The sequence below is a fragment of the Lontra canadensis genome, unplaced genomic scaffold (assembly GCF_010015895.1).
Source record: "Lontra canadensis isolate GAN:19392208 unplaced genomic scaffold, GSC_riverotter_1.0 scaffold58, whole genome shotgun sequence".
In the NCBI taxonomy this organism is placed as follows: Eukaryota; Metazoa; Chordata; class Mammalia; order Carnivora; family Mustelidae; genus Lontra; species Lontra canadensis.
This window is the reverse complement of record NW_022631052.1, coordinates 8594335-8617648: the sequence shown is the minus strand read 5'-3', so window position 1 is coordinate 8617648 and position 23314 is coordinate 8594335. Positions and strand designations below refer to the sequence as shown.

General features: G+C 36.1%; 1 protein-coding gene across 6 annotated transcripts in view; it reads left to right on the top strand.

Annotated features, from left to right (window-relative positions):
* Positions 1-23314, top strand: part of IFT81 (intraflagellar transport 81) — a 219413-nt gene that overhangs the window by 124157 nt on the left and 71942 nt on the right. For 5 of the 6 annotated variants that reach the window (XM_032876326.1, XM_032876324.1, XM_032876323.1 and 2 more), the window contains 3 exons: positions 156-319; positions 1624-1719; positions 9310-9456. In XM_032876326.1, the coding sequence (XP_032732217.1) occupies positions 156-319; positions 1624-1719; positions 9310-9456 (407 nt within the window). Of the gene's footprint in view, positions 1-155; positions 320-1623; positions 1720-9309; positions 9457-12819; positions 13007-23314 lie in introns of those variants that run through there. The other variant, XM_032876328.1, reaches the window with a different exon arrangement.

Here is a 23314-nt window from a genome sequence, read left to right as displayed (position 1 = left end):
CTTTTTAAAAATTGGGAAAAAATTTCAATGGTCAATTTTTAATTATATAGATTGCTTTTGATATATATGCCTATTATTCAGGTTTTTGATTTTAAAGTGTACAAAGTATCACTATACCAACTCTCTTGGGCTGAATATTTATTTTATTTTTAAAGGTTTAATGAAGAGGCTAGAGGAGGAGATAAAATTTAATTCTTATATGGTTACTGAAAAATTTCCTAAAGAATTAGAAAGCAAGAAAAAAGAATTGCATTTTTTACAAAAAGTGGTTTTAGAGCCTGCCATGGGCCAGTCTGATCTTCTTGAGCTTGAATCTAAAGTAAGTGACAATCATCTTCTTTTTATAGATCCCAATTTTATCTCATCCCCAGTCCGGTGAAAATTATATGAACTGCTTTCTGTAGTGTCCTACTCTTGACTCAAGTTAACCTGTGCTGAGTTGACAGCTTTATGAAGAGTTCTTTTGAGCAATTGTAGCTTGTAATGCTGTTACTTAAATCCACATGATGTTATAAAGACTTAGTCAACTGATTAGGAAACTAAGTAACTTGAATAAGTAAATTAAAGTGTTTGACTTATAGGTTTATGTATTCATAATATAATCATTTAGGTGGTAAATTTTAAAATATTTTGCATAGATCATTAATTTTTATTTCCAAAAATAATAATATAGCAATTTTATATTTAAAACTAAAGTATTTGTATTAACCTTTTATGCTTGCTTTGGAATTACTGAACTTTTTTGTAATGCTTATTGAAACCTGGTTTTATGTTTTAACATTTTTGTTCCATAGAAATAAAGAACCAATCAGGTGTGTATTCTTAAAAAATAACAAATATGACAATTAATTTGACGATTTTGATTTGCTAATCCTTTAATGTACTTAATAGCCACTATAATTAAATACATAATTCTAACTACTTTATACTTTCAATTTTCTTATAGAAATTACATGTCCAAGTGTGATTTGGCTCAAATTTAATGTCATGGAATTAAAGGGAGAACTCTAGTCTTTTCAAAGGATAGATATACTAAAAGCCAGGGAGTTGTTTTTTTTTTTTTAATTACCTGAGGGACTGTATGCTTTTGTTGGCTTTATTCACTTCTATTTTATTACCTTTGATAAAGAAGTAATGAGTAGCATAAATGACAACTATCATCAAATCACAGATCACAGAAGGGTTTTTAGATGTCATCATGTCAACTCTCAGTTGGGTTCATGAATTCCTTGCACTAAATCCCTTGGGAATGTTAGTCTGGATTTGCTTTATCACTTGCAGTGACTTGAAAGTCACAAGTTAGGTAAGGGGTAATTTCAGATTTGTAGAAATTGTCTTTCTGACAATAATGTATAAATATTTCATGTAGATTTCTTAGTATAATTTAAACATGAATGGCTATATAAGTCATCAAAATGTGTAAATATATATTATGAACTGTGAAATGTAAATTGTTTCTAAAAATAATCATAACAACCCACTTATAACATTAACGAACCTGTTCCTTCCATGAAATCACAGATGATAAGAACAGTAAATTCAAAGCTTGGTTTGGCCAAATGTCCCTTAGTTTGTGTTATCATAGGAAGAGTTTTAACTTTCTTTACTTTCATACTGTTTTAGATAAATGAAATAAACGCACAGATCAATCAGCTAATTGAAAAGAAAATGATGAGAAATGAGCCAATTGAAGGCAAACTCTCACTATATAGGCAACAGGTGAGACCACTGTTTTGCCCCTCATATTTAGATCTTTTATCTTTTGGTGAACATCTTTGTAAAAATCCCAGGCTGTGTTGTGGATAGTCTTAGAGTAAGAAGGAAGTAAAGAATAAATATTTTTCTGTTATTGCTAATCTCCAGATTATAACAAAAAATTTGTGGAAAAGCCACAAAACATGCATGTTCAAGTTTGAAATTCAATACACCTGATTATGCTTAGTTACCTTACCGTCTGCCAGCTGTGGTAATAGAGCTCTTTGTGTTTTTATCTCTTGGGTGTGAAACTTGATTTTTTTTAATGAAAGCTTACCTCAAGTGGTATAAAATCAAAATGTTTGTAATCTTTAATGAATTAAAGGCAATATACCTTTTCAGGTTTCAAGATAGTTGGCAAGTGTAGAATAAGTTAAATTTTAGTGCCTAGGCATTTAATCCACAACTCTAAGATTGGGTATAAATGTTGTTCTGTATTTCTAGACAAATGCTTCAAATGAAAGCCATAGATGATCTGAAAACAACCCAGTCAGGAGTTTAGTGTGATGAGCATTCTGTAACCTCACAAAATATTGAGCTACATAACAAAGCATTTTTCACAGATGCTAAATTTTCTTTTTTAGATGGTAAAATTTTTAAAAACCTTTTTATACTGGAGAATTTAAACTGTATACAAAGGTAGAGAAAATAGTTCAGTAAACCCTGTGTCTCAGACTATAACAATCATGGCCATTCTTGTTTCACTATACCCCCAGACCAATAATAATAATCTAGTTTTTTTAAAGCAAATCTTAGACTTTATATCATTTCATCTATAAATATTTCAGAATGTATGTCTAAAAAATAAAGGCTTAAAAATTTTAACAGCATACTACATCTGAAAAATGTCATAATTCCTTGATATTGGCAAATATCCAGTGTTCATATTTCCTGGATTTTCTTTCTTCCTTCCTTCCTTCCTTCATTCCTACCTTTCCTTCCTTCCTTCTTTTGTTGCTTTGTTTTAATTGAGATACTTACAGGATTCATACACTGCATTTCATTGATACGTTTAAGTATCTTTTAATTTGTAGCTTCTCTTTGCCGCTTATTTATCTATCTAATAGTTTTCTTGCAGTTAATTTATTTGAAGAAACTTGTTTATCCTTTAATAGTGTCCTGTTGATACCATTGATTCCTTTCTTTATTAGCGGGATTGCCTCTATAAAAGAAACCTCTCATCAACAATTTGATTAAACTGAACTATAGTTCATTTAGGAAAGACAAGCTACATACTTGATTCTTTATCAGTTTTCAAAGAGAATTGGTTTCCTCCAAGTCATTTTCATTCTCCATCAATTAGGATAGTTTTTCATTTTTTAGTTGCTTATTTACTTAATGTCATTATGAGTCATTGATGTAATTCTATTTGGTAAGTTTAAGACATTTTCCTTAATGGTGCTCAAATTGTCCCATTTTTGACCACTATGAGGCTTTTCAAGTAACTTCTGATTCCTTTTTAAGATTCTATTTGTCAGGCACCTGGGTGGCTCAGTGGGTTAAAGCCTCTGCCTTCAGCTCAGGTCATGATCTCAGGGTCCTGGGGTCGAGCCCCACATCGGGCTCTCTGCTTGGCGGGGATCCAGCTCCCCTGCTTGCCCCCCCTCCTCCCGCCTGCCTCTCTGTCTACTTGTGATCTCTGTCAAAAAAAAAAAAAAAAGATTCTATTTGTCTTTGATAATGTCTTTGCTTTCTGGTATGATTAAGATATTTCTGTGCTCATTTTTTATATTTCCTATCCTAGGCTTGGAATTAGACTTTCTTCTATGAATCTGATTTGCTTTAGTAGGAAATAATATTTAGAGACTGAAATCTGGGTATTAGGACTTTCCATTGCTCCTGGGTGGTCATTATTTTTAGGTCTTTTTAGTGGACAAAGCTAAGAGGTAGTTTTTTTCTTCCTTCCTAACGTACACCATGAGTTCATACTTATCCTTCCAGGTCAGATTCAAGGCTTCTGGGCTTCTACTTAGCCTTATCAGTCTCATATCTTTCTCCTTATCCCACATGGGAAATTCTGGTTCTCAGTAACATGAATATAATTTAATCCATTATTTGCTTTTTTAAATTTTATTTTATTTATTTATTTGACAGACAGAGATCACAAGTAGGCATAGAGACAGGCAGAGAGAGAGGAAGGGAAGCAGGTTCCCGGCAAGGCAGAGAGCCTGATGCGGGACTCAATCCCAGGACCCTGGGATCATGACCTGAGCCAAAGGCAGAGGCTTTAACCCACTGAGCCACCCAGGAGCCCCTCCATTATTTGCTTTAATCCACACTTTACACACAATGTTTCAAAATAAAAGCAATAATACTGCCATCAAAAATATGATTGCTGCTGAAAATTATTTTTCAGTTTGTTTTATCCTTAGGATATATCCCACTAGGGATAGACAAATTACTGTTTTAAAGTCACTTAGAATAGTTCTTCTATACGATTATGCCATCAATTAAACTGGATACGTATATATGTTTATTTTTAGAGATTACCTTTTAAAATTTATTTATTTATTTTAGAGAGAGAGAACCCACACATGAGCAGGGATGGGCAGAGGGAGAGGGAGAGAGAGAATCCTCAAGGAGATTCCCCACTGAGTAAAAAGCCCAACTCAGGGCTCCATCCCAGGACCCCAAGATCATGACCTGAGCTGAAATACAGAGTTGGCCAATTAACCAACTGAGCCACCCAGGCACCCCTAGGGATTACTTTTTGGGGGAATAATTTATTTTATAATTATTTAAAATACTTACATGATTCCAAGTCAAATCTAAAAAACAAGAAATATTCAGAGAAGTTTCTAGCATCTACTTTGATGCTATCCACCATAATCTTTCCTTCCCTTATAGGTAATTTTAAAAAAATTATATACTTTATTATTCCATTAAAAATAATAATATATATACATAGACTCATATAACTTCTTAGAGAAGGAAGAGCATTTTATACACACTTTTCTTTTCCATGCTTTTTTAAAAAATTTTTTAAAGATTTTATTTACTTATTTGGCAGAGAGAGAGAGAGGGAGAGAGCAAGCATAAGCAGGGGAATAGCAGGCAGGAAGGAAATGGGCTTCCTTCTGAGCAAGGAGCCCGTTGTGGGTGGGGCTTGATCACAGGACCCTAGGATTATGACCTGAGCTGAAGGCAGATGCTTACCCGACTGAACCACCCAGGCACCCCACTTTTCAAAATTCTTAATGATATATGCTGGTGAATAGTAAAATAATCTTTATTCCTTTTTTTTTTATAACTTTATTGAGGTACAATTCACATACCATGCAATTCACCTATATAAAATGCACAATTCAGTGACTTTTAGTATATTTAGAGTTGTGGAACCATCACTACATCAATTTTAGAACATTTTTATCAGCTCAAAAAGAAACCCTTTACCCATTAGCAGTCACTTTGCGTTTCCTTCCCAACCCTTAGCCCTAGGCAACCAAGCTGTCTCTATAGGATTGCCTATCATGGACACTTCATACAAATGGAATCATACAATATGTGGTCCTTTGTGCTGGCGTCGTTCACTAAGCATAGTTCTTAAAGTTCACCCGTGTTGTAGTGTGAGTCAGTATTTCATTCTTTTTGTTATTGAATAATATTCCATTATATGGATAGATCATATCTTGTTTATCCATTCATCAGTTGAGGGGTGTTTGGGTTATTTCTACTTTTTGACTGTTACAAATAATGCTGCTATGAACATTTTTATACGAGTGTTTGTGTGACAACATGTTTTTTCTTGAGTATATTCCTAGGAGTAGAATTGCTGTTTCGTGTGATAATCCTGTGTTTAACATTTTGAGGAAATGTCAGACTCTTCCCAAACCAGTCCAACCAACATTGTAGAAAGGTTTTGATTTCTCCACATCCTCGCCAACCCTTCTTTTTTTTTTTTTTTAAGATTTTATTTATTTATTTGACGGACAGAGATCACAAGTAGGCAGAGAGGCAGGCAGAGAGGGAGAGAGGAGGAAGCAGGCTCGCCGCCGAGCAGAGAGCCCGATGTGGGACTCGATCCCAGGACCCTGCGATCATGATCTGAGCTGAAGGCAGAGGCTTTAACCCACTGAGCCACCCAGGAGCTCTCTCGCCAACACTTCTTGTTATCTGTTGGTTTTTTGTTGTCGTCGTCGTCTTCTTCTTCTTCTTTTTTTTTTAAACTATAGCCATCGTAGTTGGTATGCTTATTCCTGTTCACAGTCCCCACTGAGTCGTTATACCACAGTTCATGCAATCACAGTTAGACATTTGGGTGGTTGCCATTCTTTTGCTATTACAAATCATGATTCAGTAAGCAGCTTTTTGTTTATGTCTTGGTGTATTTTTGCCAGTGTTACTTTCAGGATGTAGTCCCAGAGTTGAGATTGCTACATCAAAGGATAAATGCATAGGTACATTTGGTAGATATTGCCAAATTCCTCTCCATAGAGGTTATAGCATTTCATGTTCCCACCTGCAGTGTAGGAGAGTGCCTGTTCCCTCACTGCCTCCCTGTAGAGTATGTTGTTGAACTTTTAGAGTTTTACCATCCTTGTAGGTGAGAAATCATATCCTGTGATAGTTTTAATTTTTGCTTATCTTACTGTAAACAAGGTTGAGCATCTTCTCACAAGAGTAATAGTCATCTTAATTTCTTTTTCTGTGAATTGCCCCGTCATGTCTATATCCTCATTTTTCTCGAGAGTTGTTGGCCTTTTTTTCTTTATATATTAGAAATAATTACCTTGGGGATGCCTGGGCAGCTCAGTCAGTTAAGCGTCCGACTCTTGATCTCAACTCAGGTCTTGATCTCAGGGTCGTGAGTTCAAGCCCCATGTTGGGCTCTATGCTGGGTGTGGAACCTACCTGAAAAAAAAAAAAAAAGAAGAAGAAGAAGAAAAGAAATATTTACTCTTTGTCTGGCTTATAATTCTAACATTTTCCCCCAGTTTGGTATTTGCCTTTTTACTTTTGTTTTTTGTTTAAAGATTTTATTTATTTGACAGAGAGCACAAGTAGGCAGAGCAGCAGGCAGAGCAGTAGGCAGAGGGAGAGGGAGAAGCGGTCTCTTCACTGAGCAGGGAGCCCGATGCGGGACTCAATCCCAGGACCCTGGGATCGTGGCTTGAGCCGAAGGCAGCCACTTAACCTACTGAACCACCCAGGTGCCCTGCCTTCTTACTTTGTTTACAATGTTACGTCACCATGGAAAAGTTCTTTATTTTTATGAAATCAAATTTAATAGTTTTTTTCTTTTATTATTTCAGGTTTTGAGACATATTTAGGAACACTTTCTCCTCTTGTAAGTTATAGAGAAATTTGCCCAAGTTTTCTTTTTGGACTTCTCTGTTTAATTTTTTTTATTTAAATCTCTGATCTATTTAGAATTTTTTTTCTAGTTATGCTATTTATTGTATATAGCTATCCAATTATCCAATTGTCCTAATACCAGTTAATAAAAAGTCCACTTTTTCCCCTATGGATTTGAGATTCTGTTCTAATTTTAAAATGCTATTGGATTTATTTCTGTATTTTCTGTTTTTCCGTTGGCCTGTCTGTTCAGGTACTCATATAAACTTGCTTACAGAAGCTTTATAATCTAGTTCAAATAACTGATAAAAGTAGTCACCTTCACCTCCAGTTGCTTTACTTTTTTTTTTTTAAGATTTTATTTATTTTTTTGACAGAGAGAGAGATCACAAGTAGGCAAAGAGGCAGGCAGAGAGAGAGGGGGATGCAGGTTACCTGCTGAGCAGAGAGCCTGATGCGGGGCTCAATCCCAGGACCCCGAGATCATGTCCTGAGCTGAAGGCAGAGGCTTAACCCACTGAGCCACCCAGGCGCCCCCAGTTGCTGTATTTTTCAGGGTTTTCCTTACAATTCTTATTTGTATGTTCTTTCAATAAGCTTTCTTATCCACTTGTCCAGCTCTTGAAAAAAATAATTTTTTAATTGTTGGGTTTGTACCTCGGAACTTACATCTTTATGATATCTGAGTCTTCCCATCTAAGAACATGTTATGTGTCTCCATTTGTTCAAGTTTATTTTTTGGTTTGTTTGAGTGTTTGTTTTCCCTCAAAGTTTTGGACTTCTCTTGCCTACATATTTTATTTTTTGCTCTTATAATTGAGGGCTTTTCTTTCCTTATGTCTTCTTCCTCATTTGTCTGTAAGTGTAATTGATTTCTTTACTTAGTTTTCCCATAGATTCTCTTGGGTGTTTAGGATTATAATCATATACTATGAAAATTCCAACTTTTCCTGTCAAATTCTTATGCTTCAAATTGCTTTCTCTAGTCTAATGGTATGAACAAATACCTTCAACACAATACTAAATTATAGTGGAGTTAGTGGGCATTTTTACCTTATTTCAGATTTAGTTTCTCTGTTAAATAAGATCCTGGTTTGGACTGAGTTTTATACTTATTTTTTATTATGTTAAGGAAGTATACCATTGATTCCTCTCTGGTTCTGGTACTCTTATCATTCCTTCTCTCTTTCTCTCTCTCTTTTTTTGGCTGGAATAACTCCATAGAGAGAAACATTCCTTCATCATCTGTCTTTCATTTTTTAAAAAAGATTTTATTTATTTGACAGAGAGAGATCATAAATAGGCAGAGAGGCAGGCAGAGGGAGGGGGAAGCAGGCTCCCCACTGAGCAGAGAGCCTGATGCAGGGCTCGATCCCAGGATCCCAGGATCCCAGGACCACGACCCGAGCCAAACGCAGAGGCCCCAACCAACTGAGCCACCCAGGCGCCCCTGTCTTTCATTTTTTAAACAGAGAAAATAGACTTGTTTAAAGGGTTTGCATTAGAGATTTCCCCTCCTCTGTCAGATTTGTGTCAAGAAAATATTTGTACTATTTCACTTAAGAGGACAGTTTGGCTAATGTTTTTCTTAAACTAGTACAGCCATGGTTCATTTAAGGAAATCCCCCAAGAGTTGCTTAGTAGTATAAAGTGCTGCGTTCATGGCTAAGAACGGCCATCTGGATTGTGTAAACATTTGCCTAATTCTTATGAGTCACATGTTTGATTTTAAATCTGCACTTTATTTATTAGAATGCCCCAAATATAATCGATGTTTTAACATTTCATTTTCAAAGTATGGATATTGAATTTAGGTAAGATAGTCTGTGTTGTAGTTTTGAGAATAAAACATTCTTGTTTTCTTTCAGTGAAATGGAACCTACCATGCAGAAAAATAAAAGACTTAAGGAAAGCTTCTATTTATGTATCTAGAAAATATCTTCATTAACATTTGAGTGTTACTTGACAATATTTTAATATTTTTATTACTAATGTATTTTGTTTCTCTGCTGATATAGCCTATATTTTCAGGGCTTTTATCTTCCGAATGTTTTGTGGTTGATATTTAGTATACATTGCATATTCATATTAAACAGATAACTGGTGATGGTAGGTAGTAGGGCAAAGGGTATTGGTTAGGAGAAGCCAACCTGATATTGAAAATTTAGCTTGATAAAATCTAAAAAATTGATAATTTCACAAGATAATAGAAAGTGAATAGTGTGTCTAATTTTACGTTCATTTTTATTGCTCAATTAGGCATCCATCATTTCTCATAAAAAAGAAGCCAAAGCTGAGGAACTTCAGGAAGCAAAGGAGAAGTTGGCCAACCTAGAGAGAGAGGTGTCAGTGAAGACAAATCAGACCCGTGAATTTGATGGCACCGAAGTTTTGAAGGGAGATGAAGTAAGTTGAGGTGTCTGATGGGACAAGGATATGAGTATTGTTTTTGTTTGAAAACATTCATGTTTTTTACTTTTTTGGCTTGAATATCAGTAATGGAAAGTTACTTTTATTTTATAAAACCCATTTATTTAAAACTGAAGAGTCTTTGCAATAATATTAAGATATTCTTGCTTAGAATGACATAGATCATAGTGACTTTGTGAGATAATGTTCCAGATTTTTACTCTTTAATTAACCAGACTTATATTGGATTTATTAATTATGAATATTAAGTTATAAAAGTAAAGCAAAGTGAGTAGGAACTAACAGATAAGACAAAAATTCTTATTCATTGATAAACATTCCAGAAAGGGCTGAGAAAAATATCACTAAGTTACTTTGCCACTGGGACTTGTACCATTTAAATGACTTCATTGTAGATGCTTGCAAATTTTAAAAATACAACTCTATCTTGTGTTGCTATATACTTTAATTTTTTTTTTTTTTAGATTTTTATTTTTATTTATTTATTTGACAGAGAGAGATCACAAAGCAGGCAGAGAGGCAGGCAGAGAGAGAGGAGGAAGTAGGCTCCCTGCTGAGCAGAGAGCCCGATGCGGAGCTCTATCCCAGGACCCTGAGATCATGACCCGAGCCGAAGGCAGCGGCTTAACCCACTGAGCCACCCAGGCGCCCCTATACTTTAATTTTTGAACAATGTTTTAACAGCTGTTATTTCCTTTATCCTTCTGTCAGAGTGGTGAGATTAGTGGGACAAATAACATTGTCATTCATATATATGGCTAAACTTAAGCACCAAAAATATAATCCCCCATCTCATTTTCATAAAATTAGCTCAAGAATGAATAAATGAAGCAAAATATCTTGTCTTTAACACAGTGCTTTTTTTTTTAAGTAAATCAATTGATAGGTGTTATTTTAATTCCTAATCCTTGCCTGTATTTTACCACTTCTTATAGCTCATTTATTTTATATTAGCTACTTAACTACTAGGCCTCAGCAAAAGCTGCTTCAAAAAGCTGCTCACATTCAGACTTCATTTTTGTCTTTGAACAGTTACCAAATTCATACTGTTACAAAATTGGCAGTGGACCTTCACTGGCCACACACAAGTCTTGAGTTGTTCCCACAGTACCACTTTTCTCTGTGGTGTTTCTGATTGTTGCCTCCCAGTATGCTGTTAGCTTTCTGCAAAGTAGTAGATTTCAGTAAGCACATGACTGAAAAATTCCTTTGGCTTTTAACAACCGCTTCCAGATTGCTTTAGGAGATGGGAATATTTTAAATGTTACTTGGAAGCCAACAGGGTGTGCTTCATGACATCCTTGCAATCAGAGACCATGCTACCTCCTACCATTTTTGTCTTTTCTTAAGAAAATGCTGCCCAATTGACAAGAAATACTAATTACCGTGGCCACATTTGTGGCTACGGTAATTAGTAGTTTATAGTTTATAGTTTATAAATTCAGCATTAGATATTCCTTCTATGCAAATGTGAGGGGAAAGAACATAGTGCCATCCTATTAGGTTTTACTTTTGATCAATTATAGTGAATAGGAGAAGTGTCTGATGACAGAAAAAGCATACTTTTTTTTTTTTAAGGGGAAAGAGATAACTTTGGCAATGATAAGGTCAACTTGGTTTTTAAACAATATCTGGTCAGAAACTAGAACAAACCAAGTAAATCATTTGGCAGTTACCTAAAAGAACAGAAGGTATTGGGGAACATTAAGAATAATTTTGTAAAGAACAAATCTTGGTAGACCAGTTTTATTTTCTACTTTGATGAAGTGATAGACCATATGGACAAAAGGGAGGAAGTTTGTTATACTTAAAATTATATAATATAGCTGGACTTCAGTGAGGTTTCATTTGGTATCACATGGTAATCACCAAAAAATCATGTTTTTTGCCACCCATCTGTTAACACAGTTGGTAAGAGGGTATCGAGTAGTAGCATGGTATTTAGAAAGAATAACTATACCAGGAGGCACAGATAGGAGAATGAGGAAGGGGGGGCTAACATTAATTGAGCACTTTTTATATGAGGCTCTATGCTAGATGCTTTGCAAACACTTGTTTACTTCTTATATTCTTGTTATTGTTATTTACATTTTACAATTGAGTGAAGCTCAAGGAGATTATAGATGCACTTATAGGTAATAAGTGTCCAACCTGGGATCCAGGTCTTTCTCACATGTTCCTATTTGACCTTGAGCAAATCACTTCTCCATCTATAAAATGGGGTGATTGCTCTTTATTGTCATTATGAGGAACACACAAAATACTGGATGTCAAAGCTTCCAGGAAACTGGAAGACTCAGTCAACATGTAACATCTGGCATCTGAAAGTCACCATTCCTATGAGCCTCATGTTACTACATGTGTGCAAGGTGGTATAGTGGAATGGTTAAGGGCATGGGCTCTAGAATTTGGTTGTTTGAGTGCAAACCCTGGCTTTGTCATCTTACCAGATGGCTAACCTTGGGCAGCTTCTGTAACCTTTTTGTACTCAGCTGTAAAATGTAACTGTTATCACTGTATACTTCCTAGAATTATTATTGTACAGATTAAATGAGTTAATACCTGAGAAGTGCCTAGAATAGCACGAGCACATGCTGAGTGTTCAGTAGTTGTTAGCTCTTGATATTTTTATATTTTTGTCAGTCACTTGAATGAAGAATTTGAAAGCTAAGAATATAGTTTACAGCTTAAAACTTGAAATTAGTATTTCCTAAAATGGGTGCAATTCAATAGAAGTAAATATGAACTAGGGTTTTTTTAGTGGATAAATAATTTGCACAGACACAGAATGCGATAACACTAATGAGAGTCATTTTAGCTGCTATTCACTGAGCAGTTACTGTGTGCTCCATCTTTAAAAACATATCCTTGATGATGGTTGTGCAATGATGTGAATACACTTAATGCCACAGAACTGTACACTTAAAAATGGTTGAAAGGGTAAATTTTATACTATGTGTGTTTAACCACAATAAAACACACATGCAATATATCCTAATTCAGCCTCTCAAAAACACCTGTGAGGTAAAAATTATCTCCATATCGTGATTGGGGAAATAGGCTTAGAGAAATTTAGGTAACTTGCCTAAAGTCACACAGTTATTGAGTTGCCAAGTAAGGATTTGAACTCAGTTCTGACAGTCACTAACTGTTAGCTTGATAGAAGCTGTATGACAGCCATTTGTTTGGATGTAAACCTTCGTTCCTTGATTACCCATATGTGGTTATTTGATTAATCTTTTCTTGGAAAAATTTAAGAATGTGACTGTGTTAATAAGGATAAATGTGACAAATGCTATACATATAGTAATTTATATTCCTTTGTTGTTTTCTTTTTAGAGGTCAGCTAGCAGTTTTTAAAGTTGGGTATTGAAATATGCATTTTGATGCTTCCCACTACCGTTAAAGTTAATATTCCAGATGTTACATTTCGTCTGAGAATTTTAGCTCTTCTGTTTGCAGATGACAAGTGCTACAGGCATTTGTTCCTCCCTAGACTTTTTCATTAGTATTCCCTGGATGTTTCTTATTAATAAAAGATGAAGTGTCTAAAAATGCTCTTCTTTTTCATTATACTTTTGTTATCATTTGAACATTTCATTTTCATTGTATTTCCTTGCTTAATTACAGCAGTAGGACTGGAATGTGTTTATCTCTTATTGTGCCAGACTTCTGACATGGGTAGGAATTTCTTGAACTGTTGAAATTATCTTCTTAGTGGTAAAGGTTTTCTTACCAGTCTAGTCTATCTTGATTTCTTTCTCTTCACACAGTATTTGGTAGGTGATAAGAAGGTTAAATTTAGAGACTCTAGGCTCTTAACATAACTAAAAATTGATGATAATGAATGTCTTTTATATCTTGAGGTTTTTTAGATTGGATTTTAGTATGTAATAAGTATAGGGATGCCTGGGTGGCTTAGTCAGTTAAGTGACTGAGCCTTTGGCTCAGGTCATGATCCCAGGGTTTTGGAATCGAGCCCAGGATTGAGCCCCACATTGGGCTTCCTGCTCAGGGGGGAGCCTGCTTCTCCCTCTCCCTCTGCTGCTCCCCTGGCTTGTTCTCTCTCTCTCTCTCTCTCTGTCAAATTAATTAATTAATTATTTAAAAACCTGAGTATAAATCTAGCTGAATCGATATTCTCAAAAGAATTTTGAATGATATTCTCAAAGAATTTTGAATGCTCTCATATGTGAGAGAAGTTACCCAAAATTGCCATGGAGCTTTGTCCTTGATACCAACCTATTTATTATTCTTATCAATAATTTTAAGATTAATTGTTAATGGTTATTAGGCAGTTACAATGTGCCAGACAGCATCCTAGGCTTATTATATATATTATCTCGTTTATTTCATTGAACAACTCTAAGAGATAGTTATGATCATTATTCCTAGTTTTTACAGATATGGGAACTGAGGCACACAGAGGATTTGGCTAACTTACCCAAGATCACATGGCTAGTAAATAGTAGTATCATGATTTGAATTGAGGTGGTCTCTCTCCAGAACCCTTAATAATTTTTGCATGACAGGAGGCTAGAAGGAATAGTCAGCCTGAGAGAGATAATAGAATTAGGGTTCAAAGTCATCTTGGGAGGCAGGAGCATTGTGCTGAAATAAAATGCAATTAACAGGATAATGAACACAATGTTGTAGAATTTGAGTTTTGCCTGCCACCTCAACACACCACCCATGAGTAATGCAGCATTAGAAAACAAATTATTATACTCCACTAATAGAAATGTAATATCCTATTTATGGTGAAATTATGCCTGGAATACTATTTTACATTTTTATGTTTTAAGAAGGACATAGTCAAGGCAGAGTCCAGTTGAAGATGACCAAAATGCATGAAAAATCTGGCAATTTTCATAGAAGGAATTGACTGAGAACCAAAAAAAAAGCATAATAGAATTGCATTTAAATTTCAAAGGGATTATGGAGAGGATTGTGTGCATAAAAAAGAGTTCATTAAGGTTCAGACCTGAAACTGCTCTTCTTAGAAAATCTTGTTTGCAAAGTTGGCCCTTGGCTAGCATCTAGGAACTTGGAATTTAGAAAGATTCCCACCATTCCCTGAAAAGAATTGCTCACTCTGTCTTAACTGTGTATACAAAGAATGTGGTTTATGTTGAACACCTGCTTTGCTTCTCAGACCTTGGACTTTTGGTAAGGGCTGGGCAGAGAGTATGCCTCCATGACCAACCAAATGTCTGGGTGCTGAGTCTCTAATGAACTTACCTGGTTGGCAGCATTTCGCGCATAGTCTTGTAACTCATTGCTGGAGGAATTAAGGGAGAAGACTCTTGGAAGCTTGCCCCTGATTTCCTCTGGATTTCAACCCCTGTGCCTTTTCCCTTCGCTGGTTTTGCTTGTATGTTTTCACTGTAATAAAGCATTGCCAAGAGTATGACTATATGCTGAGTTCTGTGAGTCCTCTTAGCAGATTACTGAACCTCAGGATGGTCTTGGGGACCCCTGACACAGATGGATTAGTCTGCTTCTTGTTTGACAGAAGGCAGAATTAGGACCAGTGGTGAGAAAAATATTTGATTGACTATAAGGAAAAAGTTCTACAACTTAAGCTTTCTTCAGTGGTGAAGCAGGCTGCTGCTGGTAAAGTAGAGTGCTCCATTGTTTTAAATTTTATGACGGGGGGCACCTGGGTGGCTCAGTGGGTTAAGGCCTCTGCCTTCGGCTCAGGTCACGATCCCAGGGTCCTGGGATCGAGCCCTGCATCGGGCTCTCTGCTCAGCAGGGAGCCTGCTTCCCCCCCACCCCCCCTGCCTCTCTGCCTACTGGTGATCTCTGTCTGTCAAATAAATATATTTAAAAAAAACTTTTTAAAAATATTATGACAGAAGCTGGATGAGGGACATTTTAGAAGTGTGCATTTAGTAGGAAAAAAGATTGGACTGGATCAATGTTTTGGAACTTTTTTTTTTTTTTAATATTTTATTTATTTATTTGAGAGAGACACAGTGAGAGAGAGCATGAGCGAGGAGAAGGTCAGAGAGAGAAGCAGACTCCCCGTGGAGCTGGGAGCCCGATGCGGGACTCGATCCCGGGACTCCGGGGTCATGACCTGAGCCGAAGGCAGTCGTCCAACCAACTGAGCCACCCAGGCGTCCCATGGAACTTTTTTAATCTTAAAAAAAAATCTGTTTATACAAATAATACTTGAATACATTCTTGTGGTATGAAAATCAAACAACACAGATAAAGTAAAAGTCTTCCTTGATTACCTGCCAAGTCCTTCAGTCCCTTTACCAGAGAGAAACTGCTGCTTCCAGTTTTGTGTATCCTTTCAGTCCTTTCTCTAAAGATAGACCTGGATAATACTGTTTTGTGGGTTTTTAAAAATATAAATAGTTTTATACTTTGTGTATTGTACAACTTGTTTTTAATAAAATGCCTTGGAGATTTTTCCATGTCAGTAAATGAGGAGGTTAAGAGACTTCTGTAGAGGTTAAAGGAATCAGCTCTGGAGCCAGAACACCTGTGTGCAGAGCTCTGCTCAGCCACCATCAGCTCCTCAGCCTCAACGTATTACCCAACTGCTCTGTGCCCAGCTTCCTTGTCTATAAAGTGGTGTAACTGGTGTGGAAAACAGTATGACAATTCTTCAAAAGTCAAACCCAGAATTACCATAAAACCCCCAAATTTCCCTCCTAAGTTAGAATCCTCATGTGGTTTTCTCTTAGGACTTTCTAAATACAAATTATTGCAGTTATTCCAAGTTATGATAATTTGAATCATTTGGACAGGATTTTAAGTATTAAAATAAGTGACCTTAGTTTTTCCATAATTTGGAGTGCTTTTGAAATGTTTGCATTGAATTATCTAACTTATGGAGGATTCAGTGTGAGAAGAGACAGAAATACAGAATTATAGCAAACTATAATAATTAATGGTTATACATTTGACTCTGAGTTGTTAATAAAAGGTTGCTATAGTCAGTATGATTTTTTTTTAAGATTTTATTTATTTATTTGACAGACAGAGATCACAAGTAGAGAGCGAAAGCGGGGGGAAGCAGGTTTCCCACTGAGCAGAGAGCCCTATGTGGGGCTCCATCCCAGGACCCTGGGATCATGACCTGAGCCGAAGGCAGAGGCCTTAACCCACTGAGCCACCCAGGCGCCCCTCAGTATGATTTTTTTTTTTTTTAAGATAATGTGATGAACTTAACTAAGGAGCATGTCTTCCAGAATAATACCCTGTTATTGTTTCCCTAGCTCACCCCATGACCCTGAAATGTACTCCCATAGCACTCTATTCCTGTGTGTTGTAACATTTAACACCCTTAAGATCACTTGTTCAGTTTCTGCTTCCCTGAAGAAAGCAGTAAACTGCACGGTGTCAGGAGCTTATCTCTTGTTCACCATCATTTACTTAATAGCCGGCATGTAACAGGCACTTAGTAAATGTGTGGAAATCTGAAAGTATACAATGTAATCTAGGTATATGTAGGTTTTCATCAGAAAAGTGATAATATTAAAAATGTCTTGGCACTTCTTTGTAGGCTTCAGTTGATAGGAAAAATTATTTATATTAACTCTTTGTCTTAACTGTAGTTGTATATTTCATTCTATAAAGTTATTTTTATCTTTTATTTTAAATATTTTTTATTAACATATAATGTATTATTTGTTTCAGAGGTACAGGTCCGTACCTCTGAATAATGTATTATTATAATTCACAGCACTAACCATAGCACATACCCTCCCCAGTGTCCATCACCCAGTAATTTTTTAAAAGATTTTATTTATTTATTAGGAAGAGGGAGAGAGAGAGAGGAGTGTGTGTGGCAGGAAGAGGGAGAAGCAGGCTTCCCACTGAGCAAGGAGCACAATTCGGGACTTGATCCCAGGACTCTGGGATCATGACCTGAGCCGAAGGCAGATGCTTAACCGACTGAGCCACCCAGTTGTCTCAGATAAGTTGTTTTTAGATACCTGACCACAAACCTAGATTTGCCATCTAATCTGTTAGCCTCCGTTAATTCTTTGGTAAGTACAAATTTTGCTATTTCATAGGAGGCAATTTGAGTGTGATGACTATCTCTCTTAATGGAAGAGCAAAGAAGAGAGTCTTTCTCTCTTATAGTAGTCCCATATAGCTACTGATCTTTCCCATCTTAGTCATCTTAAAAGATTTTATTTATTTATTTGACAGAGAGAGAGAGAGATCACAAGCAGGCAGAGAGGCAGGCAGAGAGAGGAGGAAGCAGGCTCACTAGAGAGCAGAAAGCCCGATGCGGGGCTTGATCCCAGAACCCTGAGATCATGACCTGAGCCGAAGGCAGAGGCTTAACCCACTGAGCCACCCAGGCGCCCCCCATCTTAGTCATCTTGATATCTCTGAATCTCTGCTTTAATTATTTGAAAAATCAAACAAAAAAATGAGTCCTAATGATGCAGTTCTGGTACCCTTCCTAGAGTTGTCGTTCAAATAAATACATGCCTTTTGGTTCTGAGCTTTTTTTTTTTAAGATTTATTTATATATTTTAGAGTGGCTAGGGGAGGGACAGAGGAAGAAAATTTCAAGTAGACTCCCTCCCAAGCATGGAGCCTTATGCGGGGCTCTATCCCATCACCCATGAGACCACGACCTGATCCAAAACCAAGAGGCAGTCACTCAACTGACTGAGCCACCCAGGCACCCCAGGGTCTGAACTTTTTTATAGCAACAGATGAACCTCTGGTTAAGGTTCTCTTGGCACTCCATGCATTGAAAGTTCACTCCTGGTTGGTAGTGTATGAGTATAGAGTCCACTGTGTTTAGTTCCCTAACCATTATAAGAGGCTCCCCTGTTTTGTAGTTATGACTGCTTTAAAAATGTGCTTGGTCAAATAGTGTTTATAAGAAGCTTTAGAAAGATCCCACCAATTCATTCTACAGCTACCGATAGAAATCCTAGAGCTAAATCGCAAAGATTATGAAATCTTCTTTAAATACTTCAAAGAGAAGCACAGGGAAGATAAGGGAATCCTGGCAAGGTTTGTTGCAGCTGTCAGATCCCGAAAAATCAGGAATCAAATTTTGACACTTGTAATTGAATCATCCACCCTTCTCAGTGAGCCCAGGCAAACCTGTGATATTTTTAGAACCTTTCAAATCATGTTACACTCTTTAGAGTTCATAGCAGGACCCGAGGCCCCTAAAATTTCCCAAGAGATGGAACAAAACAGAATCAAATAAATTTGGCTCAATTCACTGTCATAGAAACAGTGTATTATGCATGCAATCTAGGTAATGTCACAGTTGCAACCCCAAATTTAAAAACTTTTCATAGCAAAACGTTTTGAGAGTTAACTGCTTGGACAGCAGTTGAAAAATCCATTATCTCTAATATAGTAACAGCTTTGTGGTGGTAATTTGATTTATAATAGAAGCACAGAGACCTTAGATGGTATGATTAACTGTGTTTCACAGATGGATGTTCCTATGCCACAAGTTTCATTTAAGACAGATTTCTACCAGCATATATCATATTGCTTATTATAGACTTTTGCAAAAGAATTAGGAATTAACTACCTACTACCATTTATAGGTAATTATATTGCTTATGCTTGGATTGGTAAAATTTTCTAATTTAATTTTAAATTTTTTTAAAAGATCTACTTACTTGAGAGAGTGCAAGTGAGCACAGAGGGGAGGGGCAGAGGCAGAGGGAGGAGAGAATCTCAAGCAGGTCCACTCTGAGTGTAAAGCCCAGCAGGGGGCTTGATCTTTGGACCCTGAGATCAGGACCTGAGCCAAAATCAAGAGTCAGATGCTTAACCAACTGAGCCACCCAGGTGCCCCCAAATTTTCTGACTTAAAGTTAAAAACCTAATACAGGGGGCGCCTGGGTGGCTCAGTGGGTTAAAGCCTCTGCCTTCAGCTCAGGTCATGATCTCCGAGTCCTGGGATCAAGCCCCGCATCGGGCTCTCTGCTTGGTGGGGAGCCTGCCTCCCTTCCTCTCTCTCTGCCTGCCTCTCTGCCTACCTGTGATCTCTGTCTGTCAAATAAATAAATAAAATCTTAAAAAAAAAAAAAAAACCTAATACAGGTTGCAAAATATTGGAATAGTATTTGTATGCATGTCTATGTTGGCGCTAGTTATGATGGGTCATTTGAAGACTATCATTTTAACAGAAAACAAAGGTTGCTTTGAAACTTTTTTTTTTTTTGCCTTAAAACAAATATCTAAGGCCAGACTTCAGGGAATCCAAATGATTTATTGGAGCATAACATGAAAAGACAGCCTCTTTGGGTTTTCTACAAGTCTGAATTAAGACAGAATAGAAGACACTCACAAATGGGTGAAAAAAATCGTGGTCATTGGACATATTCATGCTACTCTTGAACAGTTGGTGTTATCTTATGTGACACCTGATTCTCTTGGGCCTTTTTCTGTAGTTTTCCATGCTTAAAAAAATCATTTGATGAAGTAACTGACAAAAATGTGATTTAATTAAGAAATGGAAAATAGCATGCATATTGGACTAACAGGATTTGAGGACAGAAATACTCACTCTAGTGCAGTTTTTCCAACTTGCTGAAATTTGGTAGGTTGTACTGATTTCTCTATGGGTTTCCTTCCCTGTAAAAGGGAAATAGTGCTTTTTCAAAAGAACAGATGTTTGTAGTTCTTGACAATATAAAGTATCTATTTTATGGTTGTTTTCTAAGGTCCTCATAGCTAGTCACTGTGGAAAGAGTTTTCATGCCAGATACTGAGGTGGAAAATTTGCAGCAGGAGCAAAGAGATGCTTATTTCTGCATAAATATTCAGAATGATGCCTGGAATCTAATAATGCTTTTGAGTTCCAGATAAGCTTGAAAAGCATTTTTTTTTTTTTAAAGATTTTATTTATTTATTTGAGAGCGAGACAGTGAGAGAGAGCATGAGCGAGGAGAAGGTCAGAGGGAGAAGCAGACTCCCCATGGAGCCGGGAGCCCGATGCGGGACTCGATCCCGGGACTCCGGGATCATGACCTGAGCCGAAGGCAGTCGTCCAACCAACTGAGCCACCCAGGCGTCCCTTGAAAAGCATTTGTAAATGGTTACATACTTAAGGAAATAAGCTGCTTGTCCATTTAAAAAGCTAGCCCAGATTTAGATCATTACTAGTAAAGGTTCTAAAAGATATTAAATGGATAAAAAGAGAAAGAACATCTGGCAAATTCCATTTGGATCACAAAGAAATCTGTAAAATTAGCCCTGAAGCTAGAAGCTAGCTCTATAAAGCTTTAATCTTATTGATCTCAGCATTTAAAGTGATGGCTGTTCTTTCATAAATGTCAGATTTAGGTTACAAATATATATTGGTCCAAATGATTAGTAATAGTTGCTATAATGGACCTTGCTGCACAGTGGCAAGCTTTGTAGTTCACTGTAATGACAAATTTGCTTTATTAGCCTGCTATAGTGCACTATAGAAAGCTTTTCCTTGATGTTCCAAGAATTTGTTGCTTATTGCCTATGCCAGAGTTCCTTTAAAAGTTATTTTTAGGGATATGAACATTGGGGAGGGTATGTGCTATGATGAGTGCTGTGAAGTGTGTAAACCTAGCGATTCACAGACCTGTACCCCTGGGGATAAAAATACATTATATGTTTATTAAAAATAATAATAATAAATTTAAAAATTCATTAAAAATTATTTTTAAAATTAAGTATTTAAAAAATAAGTCCCCCACAATTCATTCATAACTCTTTATCTGCCCTATACAACAGCTATTTTAATTTCTTAGTTCTCTCCCAGTCTTGACGTGCATATATAAATATATGTTATATTTACATATATTTTATGTTATATTTACATATATTTATATGTTATATTTACATATATTTATATATATATAAAATTTTACATAGTTGTACTGAGAGTGTATCGATTTGTAATTGCTTACAGTAGTAATTATTCTATTTTCGTTCTCAGGAGCATCCATCACACCTAGATTTTTACTTTTCTGCTTAGTCTAATTACTTGACATTGCTTTCTTCTTTACTATTTAGAAGAAACATTAATCATCTCTTATTTTCTAGGTACTCCTTCACTATATTCAAACAGAATGACAGACATTATTAATCACTACCCATTATTTGATTTTTATAGAATTTTAGTATATTTTATAGATTTTATTTAAAAACTACCAGTTTTATTTTAGACAAATAAGCATTCATTTTTTAATGGTAACATTGTATGGTTTGATCTTCAGAGGTTCTAAAAGCTCTTTACATTGTAATAAATTATCTTCAAGAATTGGCTACTATAGGGGCACCTGGGTGGCTCAGTGGGTTAAAGCCTCTGCCTTCGGCTCAGGTCATGATCTCAGGGCCCTGGGATTGAGCCCCCCCGCAACGGGCTGTCTGCTCAGCAGGGAGCCTGCTTCCCTCCCTTTCTCTCTGCTGCCTCTCTGCCTACTTGTGATCTCTCTCTCTCTGTCAAATGAATAAATAAAATCTTAAAGAAAAAGATTGGCTACTCTAGGGTGGCAATTATGGTTCTTAATAATTGTAGATGTCAATAATTTGCTTTATTTTATTAAACCATTGTGGCATAATTAATTATAACGATAGCTCCTATTTATTGAATGCTACACTAGGCATTGTGCTAATTGCCTTACATATATTTTCATATCACTCGAAGATAAGTATTGTTACCTCCTTTTTTTAAAATTTCAGTTGAATTGGTTATATAAAGACAAAACAGTAATTGCCTGAGGTCTCAAGTGGTAGAGCCAGGATTTGAAATGACATTTTTCCGACTCCATGATCTTAACACCTCTCTGAACTGCTTCTGTGACCTTGTTGTACTACTCCTAAGACGTTAATGATTAAGTTCTACATGAAATTATTTGTGACTTTTTGCTCATATAAATTGTTATAACATGAAATTATGAGTAAATTTAATTTTTAATACTCAAAAGTCTATTCAAAATAAAATCTATCCGCTGTTAGGTTTTTGTTGGTGATGGGCCCTCTTTGAAGTGGGTTGTATTTATAATTTAATTACACTTTTTTTAGAATGATATAAATATGTAATTTAAAAAGTAAAACAGTACTACAAAGCTTATAATGAAAATGATGATCCCCTTTCACATTCCCAAGTCATGTTTCCTTGAGGCAATCACTCTTAATGCCTTTGTTTGTTTCTTGTAGTATTTACTTTTGCATTTCTAAATAACATGTTTGTACTGAAACTTAATTTTTTTTTTAAATTTTGGATATACTACCACAGGAAATGAGGATTTAGCCGTACACTTTCCATTCCCTGTCTACCTCCATACCCATCCTTCCATTCGTTAGAGCCTCCCAATGTAACTACAATTTTTGGTTAAATCGTTACTTATTATATTCATTATGATAATTGTAGAAATACAGTTTACAGCTGAGCCACATAGTATACTATAATTACATATCCTTTCTCATACACTTTAAAAAAAATTAATACTGACCTCATTGTTTTGTTTTTGTTTGGTTAGTTTTTTCATGTATGTATCACCCTCTCAGCTCCAGACCTTCTGATAGAACTGTACAATTTATCTTAATATGGCATATGCTCAAACACAGTAATCTTTTAATTATATTTTATAAGCCTTAGGTGTAGTCTCTTTGAAGTCCCTCTCATTCATTCTTCTGTTCCAGTCAGAAGATTTATATCTAGACTTATTGTGAACTGTAGGCTTGCTGTAAACTGTAATCTAGGGCTTCATATTTCATCATCCTGGGAATTTCTTTTAACCATTTTCCTATTTTGGATCCCTTGCTTTCCACATCTCCCAAGTCTTCTCTTTCTTAGTTTATTTCCTGGTTGTAATAGAGAATGTACCTGAAA